The 17149-nt window shown below is 44.4% G+C and overlaps 1 protein-coding gene across 5 annotated transcripts in view; it reads right to left on the bottom strand.

The window, feature by feature from the left end:
- The window catches only part of SMPX (small muscle protein X-linked), a 107591-nt gene extending 97345 nt beyond the window's left edge, over window positions 1-10246 (bottom strand). For 3 of the 5 annotated variants that reach the window (XM_077343061.1, XM_077343063.1, XM_077343060.1), the window contains exons 1-2: window positions 10091-10246; window positions 5051-5109 (exon numbers count right to left, since the gene is read on the bottom strand). In XM_077343061.1, the coding sequence (XP_077199176.1) occupies window positions 5051-5089 (39 nt within the window). In that variant the 5' untranslated portion in view covers window positions 5090-5109; window positions 10091-10246. Of the gene's footprint in view, window positions 1-5050; window positions 5110-9062; window positions 9359-10067 lie in introns of those variants that run through there. The other 2 variants (XM_077343064.1, XM_077343065.1) reach the window with 2 other exon arrangements.
- Window positions 10247-17149: the final 6903 nt, after the last annotated feature.

Below are 17149 nucleotides of genomic sequence, written 5' to 3'. Positions count from 1 at the left end.
TTATCTTATTAGAATATAATTTTTACATAATTTGACTGAAATGTTAGGAATTGATCCATAACCATTGCCAATTTAACAAAAATGAATTACTATGCTATATATTACTATGCTATATTTCTGATCATCAAGAGAAAAATTGAGTGCCTTTTGTTTCAGGGTAGACATGCAAGGCAGACACTTTTACCAGCCATGTTTGAATTCTGTTCATTGTGAGTCTGCAAGAAAATATGCAGCTGGCTTGGTATAGTGGTTAAGAATGGCAGCTTCTAATCTGGCAAGCCAGGTTTGATTCCTGACTCCTCCACATGCAGCCAGGTGGGTGACCTTGGGCTCACTACAGCACTGATAGAGATGTTCTGACCAAGCAGTAATATCAGGGCTCTCTCAGGGCCATTCCACACCCAATTTAAAAAGTTAGAATCTTACCCTATGGAATTGCCATATTTTTGATATCTTGCATATTGTAAACATCCAGCGTTACATCTGCAAACTGGCAGCTATATCCTCCATTTTAAAGTGTTTGCAGGGGAATCTACGAAACTGGATTACCCCTGCCATGTAGTACTAGCAGGATGAGAGCAGCCAGCAAGACGCTCGCACAAAACACGTGCATTACCAAAGTGGCTGAAATAGCGAGATTTCCAGCTCCAGGGCCCACCCTTGAGCCTGCCTCCCTCCCCCTCTTAACAAAAAAAAAAAACCTGTCTGAAGCAACTAATAGACACACAATCACCCAGGGAGAGCACAAAATAAACTTTCCCCACCAATTTGCGTATAAAGCATGCCTCTTCCCCACAAAAAAAAATCACCCCCCCCCATTTTTAAAAAAAGCTTAAAAGCTCCAGATTGCAAAAGGGATTGCAGTGAAAGGAGCCCTATGCATCCATGAATAAATACATATGTGTTTAAATGGATAAGTCTCGTTTAAAAAAACAATAGCGAGCATGGCAGTCCCTTTAAAAGAGCAAGAAAAGACAGTTTGGTGTAGTAGTTAGGAGTGTGGACTTCTAATCTGGCATGCCAGGTTCGATTCTACACTCCCCCACATGCAGCCAGCTGGGTGACCTTGGGCTCACCATGGCACTGATAAAACTGTTCTGACCGAGCAGTGATATCAGGGCTCTCTCAGCCTCACCCACCTCACAGGGTGTCTGTTGTGGGGAGAGGAAAGGGAAGGCGACTGTAAGCTGCTTTGAGCCTCCTTCGGGTAGAGAAAAGCAGCATATAAGAACCAAATCTTCTTCTTCTTAAAAAAAATAGCAAGCATCGCAGTCCCTTTAAAAGACCGAGAAGGGTGATTGGCCACCTGTCGTGGTTGACAGACAGAAGAGTGTGACAGTGTGTCTAGCATGTTCCCCTCTTCCGCCATTTCAAACAGGCATTTGAAATGCCAGGAAGCACAAGACAGCAGCAGAGGAGTCAGCAGGTGAGGAATTCCAGGAGATGTGGGGGGGTTTAGGGTTACACCATTACGCTGGTGTAAGGCTTTTTTGTGTGTGAGGAATGGCCCTCAGCCTCACCTACCTCACAGGGCATTTATTGTGGAGAGAGAAAAGAGAAGGTAATTGTGAGTTGCTTTGAGACTCCTTCTGGTAGAGAAAAGTGGCATATAAAAACCAATTCTTCTTTTTCTTAGAAATGTCAGTTTCCAGGTAGAACCTGGGGATCCCCCAGAATTACAGTTCATCTCCAGGTGACAGAGATCAGTTTCCCTAGAGAAAATGTCCACTTAGAAGGTCAACTGTATGGCATTGTGCCTCACTGAAGTCCCATCCCTTCCCAAACTCTAACCTCTGCAGGCTCCACCCCCAAAGTACCCCAGTCATTCATAACCCAGAGCTGGCAAAATACTCTTGCTTAGGGGACTAGTAAGTTTATTTGAACCTTGGGCTTTATGAAGAGGCAGTAGTGTAGCCATTCACATTTTACCACATTTGTATATGAAGTGAGGTTCAGCCACTGGAAAGTGTCCATCAACCCTCATAGGGTTGCCAGGACCCCAATGGCCACCAGCAAGGCATTGGGCGGGGGTAGAGTTGCTAGATCCAAGTTGGGAAACTCTTTTAAATTTGGAGAAGGAGCCGGGGGGGGGGGGGAAGGAACCCCAGAAGAATACAATTCCACTGAGTCCACCCTCCAAAGCATTCAGTTTCTCCAGAGGAACTAATCTCTGTAGTATGAAAATGAGCTGTAATTCATCGATTTCAAAAGTGGGACTTAATAACATATTTGATGTTCTAACTTGGAAGCATCAAGAGTTAAAAATGTTAGAGTTAGGCTGGAGCATACAAAAAATATTTAGAAAGACAAAATAGTTAAGTATAAAATTGAGTTTATAATGAGCTGTTTACACAGAAAACAAACAATCCAGAGACCAGCTTTGCCTAAGATCTGGGAAAGAGGTTCTGCCTTTCCATCCAGCAGAGTCTCCTGTCCAAAGAGTGAAAATCCAGTTCTCTTCAGTGTTGTTTTTATTTGCTATTTCAGTTGGACTGCCCCATTGGGCATCTCAGACCCATTGCCTATTGGATTTTAAGGAGATGCACTTCTCCCCTTTAAGATCAGCTGGAGTCCTTTGGGATCCTGACATTGCCCCAGATTGCCCTCCTTAGCCAGGCACGTAACCACAAAGACAGATGGTGGACGGAGAGTGTGGTGGGATGGTGCATGGGCGACCACAATAAAAGAAGGGAGCATGGAATTTTCTAATGCAGTATGTAAAGGCCAGAACCCAAGGGGTGGATGTGGCGGACTGGCCTTGCTCTGGCCTTCAGGGTATGTTCCACCCTGTTCTTGTGGGTCTTTATCGTATCTGGATGGAAATTTTTTCTCTTTCTTTTCAACTGCTGCCACCACATGATCCTTATAGTATCTGCCCATTGGGAGGGTCATGACTTCTAGCTTTCATTCCAAGCCTTGCCTTTCCCAATACCCAGAGCCTGGTTACTACAGGGACAGCTTGCCACCTTGTACATCACTAGGAGAGTAGCAACTTACCAAATGACTACCTTCCCCTTCCTCTTGGTACTCCTTTTAAAATAGTATGTCCAGGATGGTGGAGATCTATATGGCACAGAGAACTACTAGCAAGATCAAATGCTATGAAGCATTTATTAAAAAGGAAGTGTTTACAGGCATACTTTTTAGCATAGCAGCACATTGAGCAAGGGATTCAAAAGAACAGGGTAAAATACACCCCCTCAGTCCCATCCTCTATACATACCCCATCAGTTGTTAAACACAAGGCAAGCTCCCTAGTTTAGAAGGTTACAGATTTTTACAGGAGTTCCATAACTTTCAAGCTTCCTTCAAATATGCAGGCCAGCACATGGCAATGATCTACTCCCCCAAACCTCAGTGATGAATTCTGTTTGCTGTGATGGAATCAGCCCAAATGAGATCCTTCCTCCTTGCTCCCAGGAGTTTTATCATCTCTCTTTCCCCTCCTTCTGACCCGACCAAGCTAGGTGAAAGAAATATTTCCTGAAATCTCAAGGAGTTTCTTCCTGAATTCTTAATTCCTCCGAATCTGTTTTCTGCTGGACCGGGGTGGGGGGGCATATACCATCCCATTATCTCTTGCTAGACCTATAAGAATTTCTAAAAATCTGGATGAAGTGAAGTTGGAAGCATTTTAATTGACTTATCCCATCCTACCTGTTTTCTACCCAGAAAGAAAAACTTAAATTCAGAGTGAAAGTTTGTTCAGTTTAAACCCCCCCCCCCAAAAAAAAAATGCATTTCTTCACACTGGAGCTTGGCCATCCAGCAGCCTCTGCTAATTTGAGCTCTGCCTTTATGTCCTGTTTATGGTCTTGTCAGGAGCATTTGGTTGGTCAATGCGAGGATGCTGAACTAGAACCTTTGTTCTGCTCCTCATAGGCCCACTTTGTATTTACCCTTACTCCAAATAGTCACTGCTTTTCTCACAAGAGGGAAACAAAAGATAATTAACTAAACTACCGGATGATTTGGAATGACTGAAAATTATAATTCTCAGTGATGAACTAAATACAACTAAGTTTTCAACCATAATTTATTTATTTTAATTCTGCTTTTGATCTTGTGTATGAAAACCATAAGACAACTGGTCAAACATAGACAGACAAACAAATTTAACAATCCCTGTACTCTTCCCAGTGAGGCCCATATCAGGAACAGTAATTATATGGGAATTAGCTTTGGGAATAAGTTCAACATGTGCTAAGTTCAATGCTTCATTGACATTCAAGCAATTGGTTTATTTTAAAAAAACCTAAAATCAGGTATGTCTAAATGTATTCATTTTGTAGGATCTACACTGCAGTTTTAAGAATCCACGATAATAACTTCTACAAAATATATTTTAATTGGTTCAATGTGGCTAGTGGGTTTGTTGTAGTTTAGTAGACACATTAAACCAAACAGAGCAAAGGGAAGGGGGGGGGGACTAAATTGGATCAAGATTTCTAGAGCTTCCGTTACTTAGTTACAAAGTATGTTAAAATCAATGGGAACACTGAGGTCTACTTCATTGACATAAATTATACATGCTGCTTTAGACATCTCCAGAAAAGAAAAACAATTACAAACATCAGTCAAATGAAAGCACTTGCATTTCTTCCATTTTGTTTAACCTGTGTCAATGCTGTGGAAGTGGCACAAGCCCACATTTCAGCTTAATATGATTATGTATCAGTTCAATAAAATTCTATTGTTTTTATTAGTTATTGAAAATAGGCTGTCCTGTTATGGAAACCTTTCTCAATAACTATAAGCAGACTATAATTTATCATTTTATAAGACATACAGATATCAGTTATTGGTCATGCTTATTATCTTTACTGCAGGTCATTCTGTGTGTTGTTCTTAGTTCAGCACCCGTCTAATCAATACCATTCTGATGCAAATAATAAAAAATGTCAAACAATAATTTATGAAAAAATACATTTACTTGCATGATGAGCACATTAAAAGTAATTTCTATTTTGCATCAATGTACCAACCAAAGTGACATTTTTAAGCTGAAGATTTATTATTTATTATTAGTAATGTAAACACTGCCACTTACCTGAATAGATCTGACATTTGAAGCTGGCTGTTTTGACATTTTGAAGGGAGAGACTTACCCTGCAAGCAAAATAAAAAAAAACTCTTAAGGGTTACAGTGACATTCCAAAAGCAGGGCTTGATTAACTACAATTTAACCCATGCTGTGTCTTGACAGGTATTTATTCATCCGTCCAGATTGTCTTTCAGTCTCAGTTTCAGAGTTACTTAGATACACACATAGAATATCACAAGGAAGTGAGAACATCTAAGCTTCCCTGGTGAATTTTTCATAGGCAGAAAGAGTAAGATCATTTTCACAACACAATAGTAAATGAGACATTGACTGGATGCTCCATCAAACGGTCATATATTCAGATGACAATTACTTAACATTATTCGTGCTATAAACAGAAGTCAAGGGATCCTTGTATTTGAAATTTGACTTTTCTTGATTAAAAAAGACAATTCTATTTGTATTGAAAAAATGTCAAAGCTCCACAAGACCACTTTCTCCTTAAATTCAATAAAAGGTAAAGCATTTTCTCAGGAGAAAAGGACAATTGCAGCTTGAAGCTGATATAGGTCCAATAATACAGATGTCTGAGAATACAAAGATTAACAAAATTTTAAAGCTATCGCAATAATGATATTTCTCATGGTCAACATTCACCAACGTTTAGTATGAGTTATCAAAACATGGTATCTTAGGTTGCCAGCTCTGGGTAGGAGAAATTCCTTGAGATTTATGGGGGAGCGGAGTGTCTGAGAAGGGCATAGTTTGGGAAGAAACCTCAGTGGAGAATAATGCCATAGAGTCTATCCTCCAATGCAGCCATTTTCTTCAGAGGAACTGATATATGTGGCCTAGAGCAGGGGTCCCCAACCTTTTTATCACTGGGGATCGGTCAACACTTGACAATTTTACTTAGGCCCGGGGGGGGGTAGTCTTTTGCCGAGGGATGTCACCACCGCCTGAACCCCTGCTCCACTTGCTTTCCCACCAGCGCCCCTGACTTCCCGCCGCAGCTGCACAGTGCCTTCCCGAGGGGGAGCCCCAGCCATGGCAGCTGCTGGAGAGCACCAAAGGTGAGCCGGCGGCAGAGAGGCGGGGCAGCCCCCAAGGCAGCAGCCGGGGAGGAGGATGAGGAGGAGCTGTGGCCCGGTACCGACTGATCCACAGACTGGTCCCGGTCCCCGGACCGAGGTTTGGGGACCACTGGCCTAGAGAGCAGTTAGAATTTCCAGAGATCTCAAGCAGCCACCTGGAGGTTAGCAATTCTAATCCTACTAGCAAGAAAGCCCATTGCAACCAGGAATGCAATGGGCGCTAGGACCCAGGGGACACCAGGAGGTGTTTTTTTTTCTGCTGCGTGGAGCTGTGAAAGGCTCCGACAGGGTTTTTTTGTTTTCTGCTGCTTGGAGCTGGGAAAGGCTCCTACAGGGTTTTGTTTTCTGCTGCTTGGATCTGGGAAAGGCTCCTTCCGGGGTTTTTTTTCTGCTGCTTGGATCTGTGAAAGGCTCCTGCAGGGTTTTTTTTTTCTGCTAGCTCTCGTGGGCGTGCCGGCTTGGAGCTCCTACAGGGAGCTGCTGCTTGGAGCTGGGAAAGGCTCCTTCAGGGTTTTGTTTTCTGCTGCTTGGATCTGCGAAAGGCTCCTTCCGGGGTTTTGTTTTCTGCTGCTTGGATCTGTGAAAGGCTCCTGCAGGGTTTTTTTTTTCTGCTAGCTCTCGTGGGCGTGCCGGCTTGGAGCTCCTACAGGGGTTTTTTTCCTGCTGCTTGGAGCTGGGAAAGGCTCCTTCAGGGTTTTGTTTTCTGCTGCTTGGATCTGCGAAAGGCTCCTACAGGGTTTTTTTTTCTGCTGCTTGGATCTGTGAAAGGCTCCTGCAGGGTTTTTTTTTTCTGCTAGCTCTCGTGGGCGTGCCGGCTTGGAGCTCCTACAGGGAGCTGCTGCTTGGAGCTGGGAAAGGCTCCTTCAGGGTTTTGTTTTCTGCTGCTTGGATCTTCGAAAGGCTCCTACAGGGTTTTTTGTTCTGCTGCTTGGATCTGTGAAAGGCTCCTGCAGGGTTTTTTTTTTCTGCTAGCTCTCGTGGGCGTGCCGGCTTGGAGCTCCTACAGGGGTTTTTTTTCCTGCTGCTTGGAGCTGGGAAAGGCTCCTTCAGGGTTTTGTTTTCTGCTGCTTGGATCTGCGAAAGGCTCCTACAGGGTTTTTTTTTCTGCTGCTTGGAGCTGTGAAAGGCTCCTTCCGGGGTTTTTTTTCTGCTGCTTGGAGCTGTGAAAGGCTCCTGCAGGGTTTTTTTTTTCTGCTAGCTCTCGTCGGCGCGGCGGCTTGGAGCTCCTACAGGGGTTTTTTTTTCTGCTGCCTCTCGTCGCGCTAGCGGCGAAAGGCTCCTCCGGGGGTGTTTTTTTTTTTTCTGCTGCCTCTCGTCGGCGCGGCGGCTTGGAGCTCCTACAGGGGTTTTTTTTTCTGCTGCCTCTCGTCGCGCTAGCGGCGAAAGGCTCCTCCGGGGGTGTTTTTTTTTTTTCTGCTGCCTCTCGTCGGCGCGGCGGCTTGGAGCTCCGACAGGGGTTTTTTTTTCTGCTGCCTCTCGTCGCGCTAGCGGCGAAAGGCTCCTCCGGGGGTGTTTTTTTTTTTCTGCTGCTTCTCGGCGGCTGGAGTCTTGTGTTGTGTTTGCGGCGGGGGCTTCCTTGGGGCCGGCCTGACGCGGTGAGAGACGCTTCGCGCCTCTCACCACGTCAGGCCGGGAGCAACTGCGAGCCGCGCTGAGCGCGGCTCGCAGTTGCTGGGGCTGGGAATCGGAGGGACCAATCGGCAGGCGCTTCGCGCCTGCCGTTTGGTCCCTCCGGTTGTCTGTCATGAGGAAGGGTCCAATCCGGACCCTTCCTCATCCCGGACACATCCCGCCCCAGAACCCCTTACTGTTTTATTTAGTCCGTGGCGCCCGCGGCGCCACGGGCGGTGTACAGATATGTACAGTTTTCTAGGGGCACTTTCCATTCTTAAAGAGATGATATAAAACCTTAAGTGTAATCTTAGAGTTAATGCAAGCCAATAAGAACATTGCACAATGAGACCCAAATTCCTCAAGAGAGAAGCACAATTATGCAGGATTGCTTTTAGAAGAGCCCATCTTTCTCCTCTGCCAGTTAGTGCTGACCTCATTACTGCCAGAGAAATCAGGACAACACGGTGCTGATGAGTAAAAATAGACAACCTTCTTCAGCTACATCCCTGCTTCATTCCCCTTTAGTACTGGTACCAGTTTAAATATTTAGGAATAAAGGGTAAAGTCTATTGCATCTTTACTGTGGACTGCATGGATAAAACAGCCTAGCACATGTTGGCACAGGCAGCTGACTCTTTTTACAGCCCTCAGAATCCAGCCACATCTATGAATCTTGCACATGGAAATGCTGCACAAGGCACTGTTCCCTGCACAGTCCAGCACACGGGGGGGGGGGGAGTAATGTGTACAACACCAGATCCTCCAGTCACATTGAAGTGTAAGAGACTACACAGAGTAGTGACTCCAGCTTGTTCTTTCTGTCTTTGACCATAGCTTTGGCACAAGGTAGCCTGATACATCTGAGTAGCACTGAAGTAAAGTTATTTTTTCTTCCAACACAACACCTGAAAGCTCTGAAGAAGAGTTTCCTGCTCTTCTCTACCCTCACACTAACTCGCAGGCACAAAAAGGGAACTATCAAAGTAATCTCATTCTATTCCTTAATTTTTTCCTGAAGTTGCCTAACTAAGGGAGCACTCCTAAGCAGTCCTGCTCCTAAGTAACCCTCATGCTGTTCAATTTGTTGATTAAAATACTTATAGCCCACCTTTCCTCATAGTTGAAGGCAGGTTACAAGGATAGTTTTTAAAAAATTGTTTAACCCAAAATAAAATAATGAACCTCAAACCTAGTTTACTTATGGGAAAGCATCCTGCAGTCTAAGTGATGTTATTAACACCTAATATTTAAACAAACATTTCCCAGCTTAATCCAATTTCCCACACACTCGGATTTCTTTCAAGCCTTACCTTTTATGATCTACGTCCACCGTCAATGTCACTTCTGTTTCTTTTTATAACTACTTAACATTTTACTTCACAGTCAAATATCCCCATGATTTCTGAGCAGGAATCAGGGATAGAAAAGGGTTTGTTTTTTAAGAAAAGAAAAGAAAGGAAAGCAGCAGCAAGAAGGGATTATCTTCTCTGCCTCATCTAAAAATAATTCCTGAGAGGGGTGCCGAAGGATGTGCAGCTGTTTGAGTGACTTCTTATTCCATTTGCTTTAAATAAGTTGATATACATGAAGCACTTTTGTAACTTCCACCTTTCGTAACTCCATCCCAGGCAAAAGTGAAAAGTAACAAGCAATATTCCTCCTTCCCCCGCTGTATGCATAAAACCACCACAAGAGTTACAGACAGAAGGCTCTGCTGTAATGCCTTATTAAAGAGCAAGCCAGGAGCCATACGGCTGGGAGACGGACTTGTACTTTCAGCAAGAGAAGAAAACTCCATGTTGGAACCTTTCTACTCATGAAGCGATTGCACTGTAAAGTTTTCATTGCTACCAGAATGTCAAACTGTCACCCTTGTAGCATTTGTTAAGGAGTACTTTAAATAGAAAGTGGCTGCTATAACTTTGTTTATATTTTGGACAACTAACCAAGGGGGGGAATCAAAGTTCAAAATATTCTAAGCAGATACCCATAAGAAAATGGAAAACAATTTCATTGGCTAGCTTCTGCCAGCTACAAAAAGTGGTCTTCTACAGGATTCATGTTGGCACTTACCTAGTTTGGATACTGTACAGAATAATAATCTTATTTACCATTTTAAAGTCTCCTAGATTTAAAAAAAAATTGCAATAATATTTTTGTAAGTTTATTGATTTGATACAAAAGAGCTTGAAATAATGATAAATATAGTTAATTCCTCCAATTCCTAGCTCTGTGTTACTTCAGCCACCCCTTTACTTGTTTTTTAAGTCCCCCCTCCCTGAGCTTACGTTTATTTAGACAAGAAAAGCTCCAACCTCTCAAGTGAGTGAATACCTACACCTCCTGTTGAGCTTAGTGAGACACCTTCTTTGGTCAGCTGGCGGTTCTTGCCTCTGATTCCTCACAGGTGGTTGAAACAGATGAAGTCCCGCCTGGATTGTGTCTGATACTGAGAGCACTTCCAGGGCTAGAGCAGAGCTGAGTTTAGAAGCCAAGTGTAAAAGAGAATTCCTGTCATAGCTTACAGTTGTTCTTCCTAAATATAGAGTCGGATTCATCCTGTAACTTCATTCCCTCCTAGTTGAAACTGGGGCTCAAGTGTCAAGCAGAAAGTGTTAGTGAACTCACCTTGAGGTCATGTTTTGTGGGCACTTCAAAATGTGAAACCACTGTTGCTTTTTCAAGCAGTTTTGTAAATGTTTTGATGCTCCGTGTTAGGAAGTGAATCAGGAAGACATGCAAACTCTGCTTTTTTCTATGCCACCACTCTAAAATAATTTTGTGAAATTCAGTGGGATAGTGTCAGAAATGTAGCTTTATAATTGTAAAGCTAAGAGGCTAATTATGAAGGCATGTATTTTCAAAACATTTTAAACAGGCATTTGCTAGGATAACTGGAAGGGTATACAAAAATGGATTCAGTGTGTGGTGGCATGGCATTTTATTGGATTTTTCAACTGTGGAATGTGTAATATTAGGGAATTAATTCACGTTTCTTAATGTGGAGACATCTATATTGGGGGGGGGGCAGGAAGGAGTGAAATAGAACTCTGCAGATGTGTCATTGCATTCAATCACCCCTGCATCCACCCCTGGAAGTGAACAGCACAGCAGGGAAGCTGAGGTGACTGTTTTGCCCCACTCCACCCCATGCTCGCCACTGCAACTAAACAGAGCAGGTAGGCTGAGGTGGCTGCATTGCACCCCTAGATCCACCCCTGCATGAGGAACATCCAAAGCTCACAGAGGCCCCTAAATGACTAAGTGGGTGGAATGAGCTTTTCTCCATCTTCCGTGCCCCTCCCCCCAGTAGGGAAATGCAAAAAAAGCCGGCCAGCTGCATCATGTGCTCCTCTGTACACTCTTCCAAGGGGTGCGGAAGATGGGTGCCAAAGCAAGCTCTGATGCATTGAGGTTTTTGGCGACTAGTAGTAGCAGATTGCAAGCCTGCAAGACGAGGGAGTGAACGAGGCGAGGCGAGGCCTCTTTCCCTCTGTGGGGTGGGGTGAAAAGATCTGTGCCCTGCAGAGAGAGCTGGGCAGGGGCTGAGGGCGAGGTTCTGGCAAGGTAATATATACTTTGCGAGAGGTGCCTCCAATCCTGTGCAGCCTTAAGCCCCCTCGGGTTGAGGGGATATGGCATTCAGGGCTGGTGTGGATGAAGCGCATGCACTCTGTGCCCTTCCAGAAGAGTCCTGCCACCAGGCCAGTGCCTCAGTCAGAGGGAGGGCAGAAGAGGGACACCCCAGAGGAATCTGCACATGCCTGCAGCTGTGACAAGGCCAGCTATGAGTGGAGCTGTAGAGTTGATGTGCGTACAGAAATTCCTGGCCTGGTGGACACTTTGAAGCTTCCACCCCTAGTCCATCAGGGCAGGGTCTTTCGAAGGCCCCATGGTTGGCCTTGGAGCAGCAGGCGGGGAGTTGGCCAAGCCAACCACAGGGGTGTTCTGCACATGCTCGGGGAAATTCTCAGAAGTGGAGCAAGCTATCAGCATATGTGCACCACGCTTACAATTCGCTTCTCTCTCCTTCCCTCCTGCTTTCTTTCTTTCTTATCTAGTCACTCCAAACGCAGGCTTGTCAATCACAGCAAGCCACCAATCACAACACAGCAGTTCTCTCATAAACAGAAACTTTCATGAGTTTCGTGTTGGCTCTTGGCCACAGCAGAAAGCCACAAAAACAACTGGCAGCAGGGCCATAGCAGCAGTACAGCAGCTGAGCTGAGCCCAGGGCAGGGGAGGTGGCACCAGCAGGGAAAGAGGCCACTTCACCTTGGAGACCTTGTGAGTTGGGTGTTTTCTGGTGGTGGGGGTGGCAAAGCTGGATGTATCAGGAAGTGAGCTGGCCATGGAGGATACCCAACCCACATGATCCCTAGGCTGGAATGGCCTCCTTTCCTACCAGTGGCATCTCACCCCATCCCCAGCCTGGGGTGAACCTGGCTCCTGTACAGACATTATGGCCCATTGCCACAACCCTGCTGCCACTGCTTGGCTTGCTGCAATCATTTCCTCCATCAGCCATCTCAGCCAGCTGCCCTTTCTCCACTGCCAGCCTTGTCCTCCACTGGCCTCCTGGATGAGTTTCCAATGAGGGGTCTGGAGGGTAACTTCAGTGGGGAAGGGTGGGTGGGTCTCCAAAATCACTGAGCAATGGTCAGGCGCTTCCTCTTTAAACTTGAAAGGGACTGCACTAGAAAGCCTGAATGGCTGGGAGTGCTCCTGCTGCTCAGTTGTTTTTGCTGCTTTCTGAAATCCAATTTAAAGAAACCGCAGTTCCTTTAAATGAGGTTTACTGGGCCCACAAACTATGAGCTGAACTGGTTTGGCCACAAACCACACTGTTGTTTTGTGGTTGGTGGCCGTCCCTAAATAACACAGAGATGAGGGGAAATTCCTGGAGCATCCCTGTGGAGGCCACTTTCCAGTCATTTTTCCTCCCACTTTTCAGCTTCTCAAGGGTATGTGATTGCCTGCCATGGATGGAGAAATGGCAAGGTTAATCTTGATTGTTCTCAGATTTTGAATTGGCATAATTTCAAAATATAAAAATAAGTGTGTTATCTTATACAAGATTACATAAGTTATATTTGCTTCATACTCACATATGCGTAAATTCTAATTAACTGGATTAGAGGCAGCCAAGTACAACCATGGATTGAGCTCTTTCCCCCACAATGCTGTGTGAGACCTGGCTCTCTTCAAACAGCACAGCAACTTCTCCTACCTGCTGCTGTGGTCAGGACAGAGTGGTCTGCAATTAGACAGAAAACGGTTGTCCTTGTTGAATCTGTGGATTCAGGGTGGACACAGACACTGGAAGTGATTTGAGCTCTTTCTTGTGACCTCAGCATGATGGTACAAGAGTTAAAACTGAACCAAAGAAACCCACAACCAATCCGAATTCATAAACACAAGCCACTCAATAGCTCTTCCTGCCAGGGCATGCTATTGGTCAGTTTCGCTTTAAACTGATCCCGCTGAACATTGGTCAGTTACATTGCAGGCTTACGATCCTGCTTCAGGTCTCAAGCTCTGTCCTCAGCAGGTTTGCATTTGAAAGTCTGAGATTTTTATACAGACCCGAAGTCCATGGTTTGTAGGAATATCTCCTTTCTTTCAACATTTGTGTATCTATGACAGAGAAGGAGGGAACCAGGATCAGGGAGTCCCAGAGCAGGTATGTGTTCCACATACCCTGTGATAGTTGAACTCTCACTAAATTTTCTCTCTTCTAATTAATCCTCACAAGAACTCTATGAGATAGATTAGGCTGGAAGTGCCTGGCCCAAGGTCAGCCAGCAAGTTTCCATGGCAGAATAGAGATATATGATAACTAGGAAAGGGTACAAACCAGGAAAATGCAATCTGGTTTGTGGCTAAACCACAAACCAAAACAGTTTTTGTGATTTACAGACCTGCAAACCCAGCTGAAAGGGACCACAGTCTGTTTAAATGGGGTTTACAAAAAACATGAAAAACAGTTTAGATGTTTTGGGCTGCCTTGTGTAGTCGCTTTGAAGTGAAGTTGCTTTTCAGGCTGTTTTCTGAAGTCCTTTAAAGTTTAAAGCGACTACAGAAGTTAGCCCAAAACAACTGAATGGTGGAGAGCACCTCCTCTACTGCTCAGCTGTTTTTGTGACTTTCACAGGGAACAGAAAGCAGGGGCTTAAGGGGACCTTGGAGTCCCTTTAAACCCCCACTTTCTTGCTTCATCCATGAACCACTCTAGAAAGTTGGACACAACCTGTCACGAACTTCTTTCATGAACCATAAATGGGAGCAAAATTTATCATGGGTTTTGCTTCATGGTTTGATTTGTACCCATCTTAAATGAGGACTACTGCTAGGCCTTGTTTGGTGTAGTGGTTAGGAGTGCGGACTTCTAATCTGGCATGCCGGGTTCGATTCTGCGCTCCCCCACATGCAGCCAGCTGGGTGACCTTGGGCTCGCCACGGCACTGATAAAACTGTTCTGACCGAGGAGTAATATCAGGGCTCTCTCAGCCTCACCCACCTCACAGGGTGTCTGTTGTGTCTGTTGTGGGGAGAGGAATGGGAAGGCGAATGTAAGCCGCTTTGAGCCTCCTTCGGGTAGAGAAAAGCGGCATATAAGAACCAACTCTTCTTCTTCTTCTTCTTCTTGCCAAGTTACAAGTTTTGTGAAAGCTGCTGTTGGGTCTAAATGAGCTGTATGGCATTAAGTTGTCTGGTAGCCCCTAATGTACATGGGCCAATATATCAAATTGCTTGGCATCAAGTTGCCCAGTAGCTGTTGGTCCTGGTCTCAATGAGTTCTCCCTCCACAAGAGGAGGGAAGGGAGCAGGGATGGACTGTGAGGCCAACATTGTTCTGCAAAGAGTCCTCCCTCTGCCTTTTACTGACCAAAACCAAGGTTTGAAGGCCAGCAATCTTGAAGGCTAGCAAGGCCCAATGGCCACTGAGTTGTCCTTTCTTAAAGATACAATGTTATGTATGTGGTTTTGTTAATGATTCTACTGAGGGCCAAGCTTGAGGTCTGAGGCAGGATAAGAGCGGGCAATGTAATTGACCAATCTCTTGGGATCTAGTTAGTTTAAACTGAAATTGACCAATAGTGTATAGTAGTGTGAAGATCCATTGTTCTCAATTGTATAGGGGTTTTTCAGGGGGTTCTCAGTTCAATTTTGCCTCTTGTGCCACTATGCTGAGTCCCTTATAAAGAGCTGATTGAACTCCCAGTGGTCCTGGTTTCCTTGAACCCAAGGATTTAACATTATGTATAAATAATGTATAAAACATTATGTATAAATAGGCAGGATTTCGAAGAGGCAGAGGAACTAGAGATCAAATTGCCAACATACGCTGGATCATGGAGAAAGCTAGGGAGTACCAGAAGAACGTCTACTTCTGCTTCATTGACTATGCTAAAGCCTTTGATTGTGTGGAGCACAACAAATTGTGGCAAGTTCTTAAAGAGATGGGAATACCAGAGCATCTTATTTGTCTCTTGAGAAATTTATATGCAGGTCAAGAAGCAACAGTGAGAACTGAACATGGAATCACTGACTGGTTCAAAATTGAGAAAGGAGTTCGGCAAGGCTGTATACTGTCGCCTTGCCTATTTAACTTGTATGCAGAGCACATCATGAGAAATGCGGGATTAGAGGAGTCACAAATTGGGATCAAGATTGCAGGGAGAAATATCAACAACCTCAGATATGCAGATGATACCACTCTAATGGCAGAAAGTGAAGAGGAACTAAAGAGCCTGTTGATGCGGGTGAAGGAGGAGAGTGCCAAAGTTGGCTTGAAACTCAACATCAAGAAAACAAAGATCATGGCATCCGGCCCTCTCAATTCCTGGCAAATAGAAGGGGAAGAAATGGAGATAGTGACAGATTTTATTTTCCTGGGCTCCAAGATCACTGCAGATGGGGACTGCAGCAAAGAAATTAAAAGACGCTTGCTCCTGGGGAGGAAAGCTATGGCAAATCTAGACAGCATCCTAAAAAGCAGAGACATCACCCTGCCAACAAAAGTGCGTTTAGTCAAGGCTATGGTCTTCCCAGTTGCAATGTATGGCTGCGAAAGTTGGACCATAAGGAAGGCCGAGCGTCAAAGAATTGAGGCTTTTGAACTCTGGTGCTGGAGAAGACTCTTGCGAGTCCCTTGGACTGCAAGGCGAACAAACCAGTCAGTCCTAGAGGAGATCAGCCCTGACTGCTCTTTAGAAGGCCAGATCCTGAAGATGAAACTCAAATATTTTGGCCACCTCATGAGAAGGAAGGACTCCCTGGAGAAGAGCCTAATGCTGGGAGAGATCGAGGGCAAAAGAAGAAGGGGACGACAGAGAATGAGGTGGATGGATGGAGTCACTGAAGCAGTAGGTGCAAACTTAAATGGACTCCGGGGAATGGTAGAGGACAGGAAGGCCTGGAGGATCATTGTCCATGGGGTCGCGATGGGTCGGACACGACTTCGCACATAACAACAACAAAATAAATAGAGTAAATGATTTATAAAATATTTGTTTGCTAAAGTGAGCATGGATGCCAGAAACATACACCAAGGCAGCTTTGGTTTACCTTTACAGTAAACTGCTTTTTGGTCCAATGGATTTTGTTTTTTAGATTTCAGAATTGTCATGCATATCCAGGGCTTTTCTTGCAGAAAGATACCAATAATTTTGTTTTTATTTCCCACCCTTTCCTGGTCAGGTCAGGGCGAGTAACATTGGATCATGGATTCAGTTTCTGAACTGAACTAAAAAATCCACACATAGGGTCAGATTGAGAATCACATATATTGATGATGACATGTGTTTAATTTGATCAGTGAGTTTATTTTACTTTTCTTTATTTATATTTAGTTCTTTCCCCAAAGGGGACATCAAATGATGTCCAACATCTTCCTCCATTCTGCACATGTTCAAGAACATTACATGCTTTGGGATTTTTTTTCTTTTTTAAGAAATGGGACTAGTTTAAATTATATTATGCTGTACTTTAAAAGCAAATAACTCCTACTGGCATCTCCCATTATTAGGGTAAATTTAAGTGTGTATTGAGGACATCAATAGATATTCGTTATGCTATAGAGATATGGTAACAGAATCTCTCTATTCATAGGTGTGATTTAGTTTGTAGAAGCTTCAATAAAGTGTGTGTGGGGGAGAGAGATGTCATATCTCATGTCAGGGGTTCTAAACTGTTAAACTGCTGATACATTTCAACAGAAATGGCAACTGCTGCATCTGGGAATGCCACACAGCCTTTGAAGGCACTGGAGCTGTTTTGTCACATTATCTTAATAACTACATTTCCAAAATACTTATTCTTTGTCACACATGCTGATAAATAAAAAATATGTTCTGCTTGTGTAGTAAACACTGGCTTTAAGCTTCTCCATCAC

The sequence above is a fragment of the Paroedura picta genome, chromosome 6 (genome assembly GCF_049243985.1).
Source record: "Paroedura picta isolate Pp20150507F chromosome 6, Ppicta_v3.0, whole genome shotgun sequence".
In the NCBI taxonomy this organism is placed as follows: domain Eukaryota; kingdom Metazoa; phylum Chordata; class Lepidosauria; order Squamata; family Gekkonidae; genus Paroedura; species Paroedura picta.
This window is presented reverse-complemented; position numbering and strand designations above follow the sequence as displayed.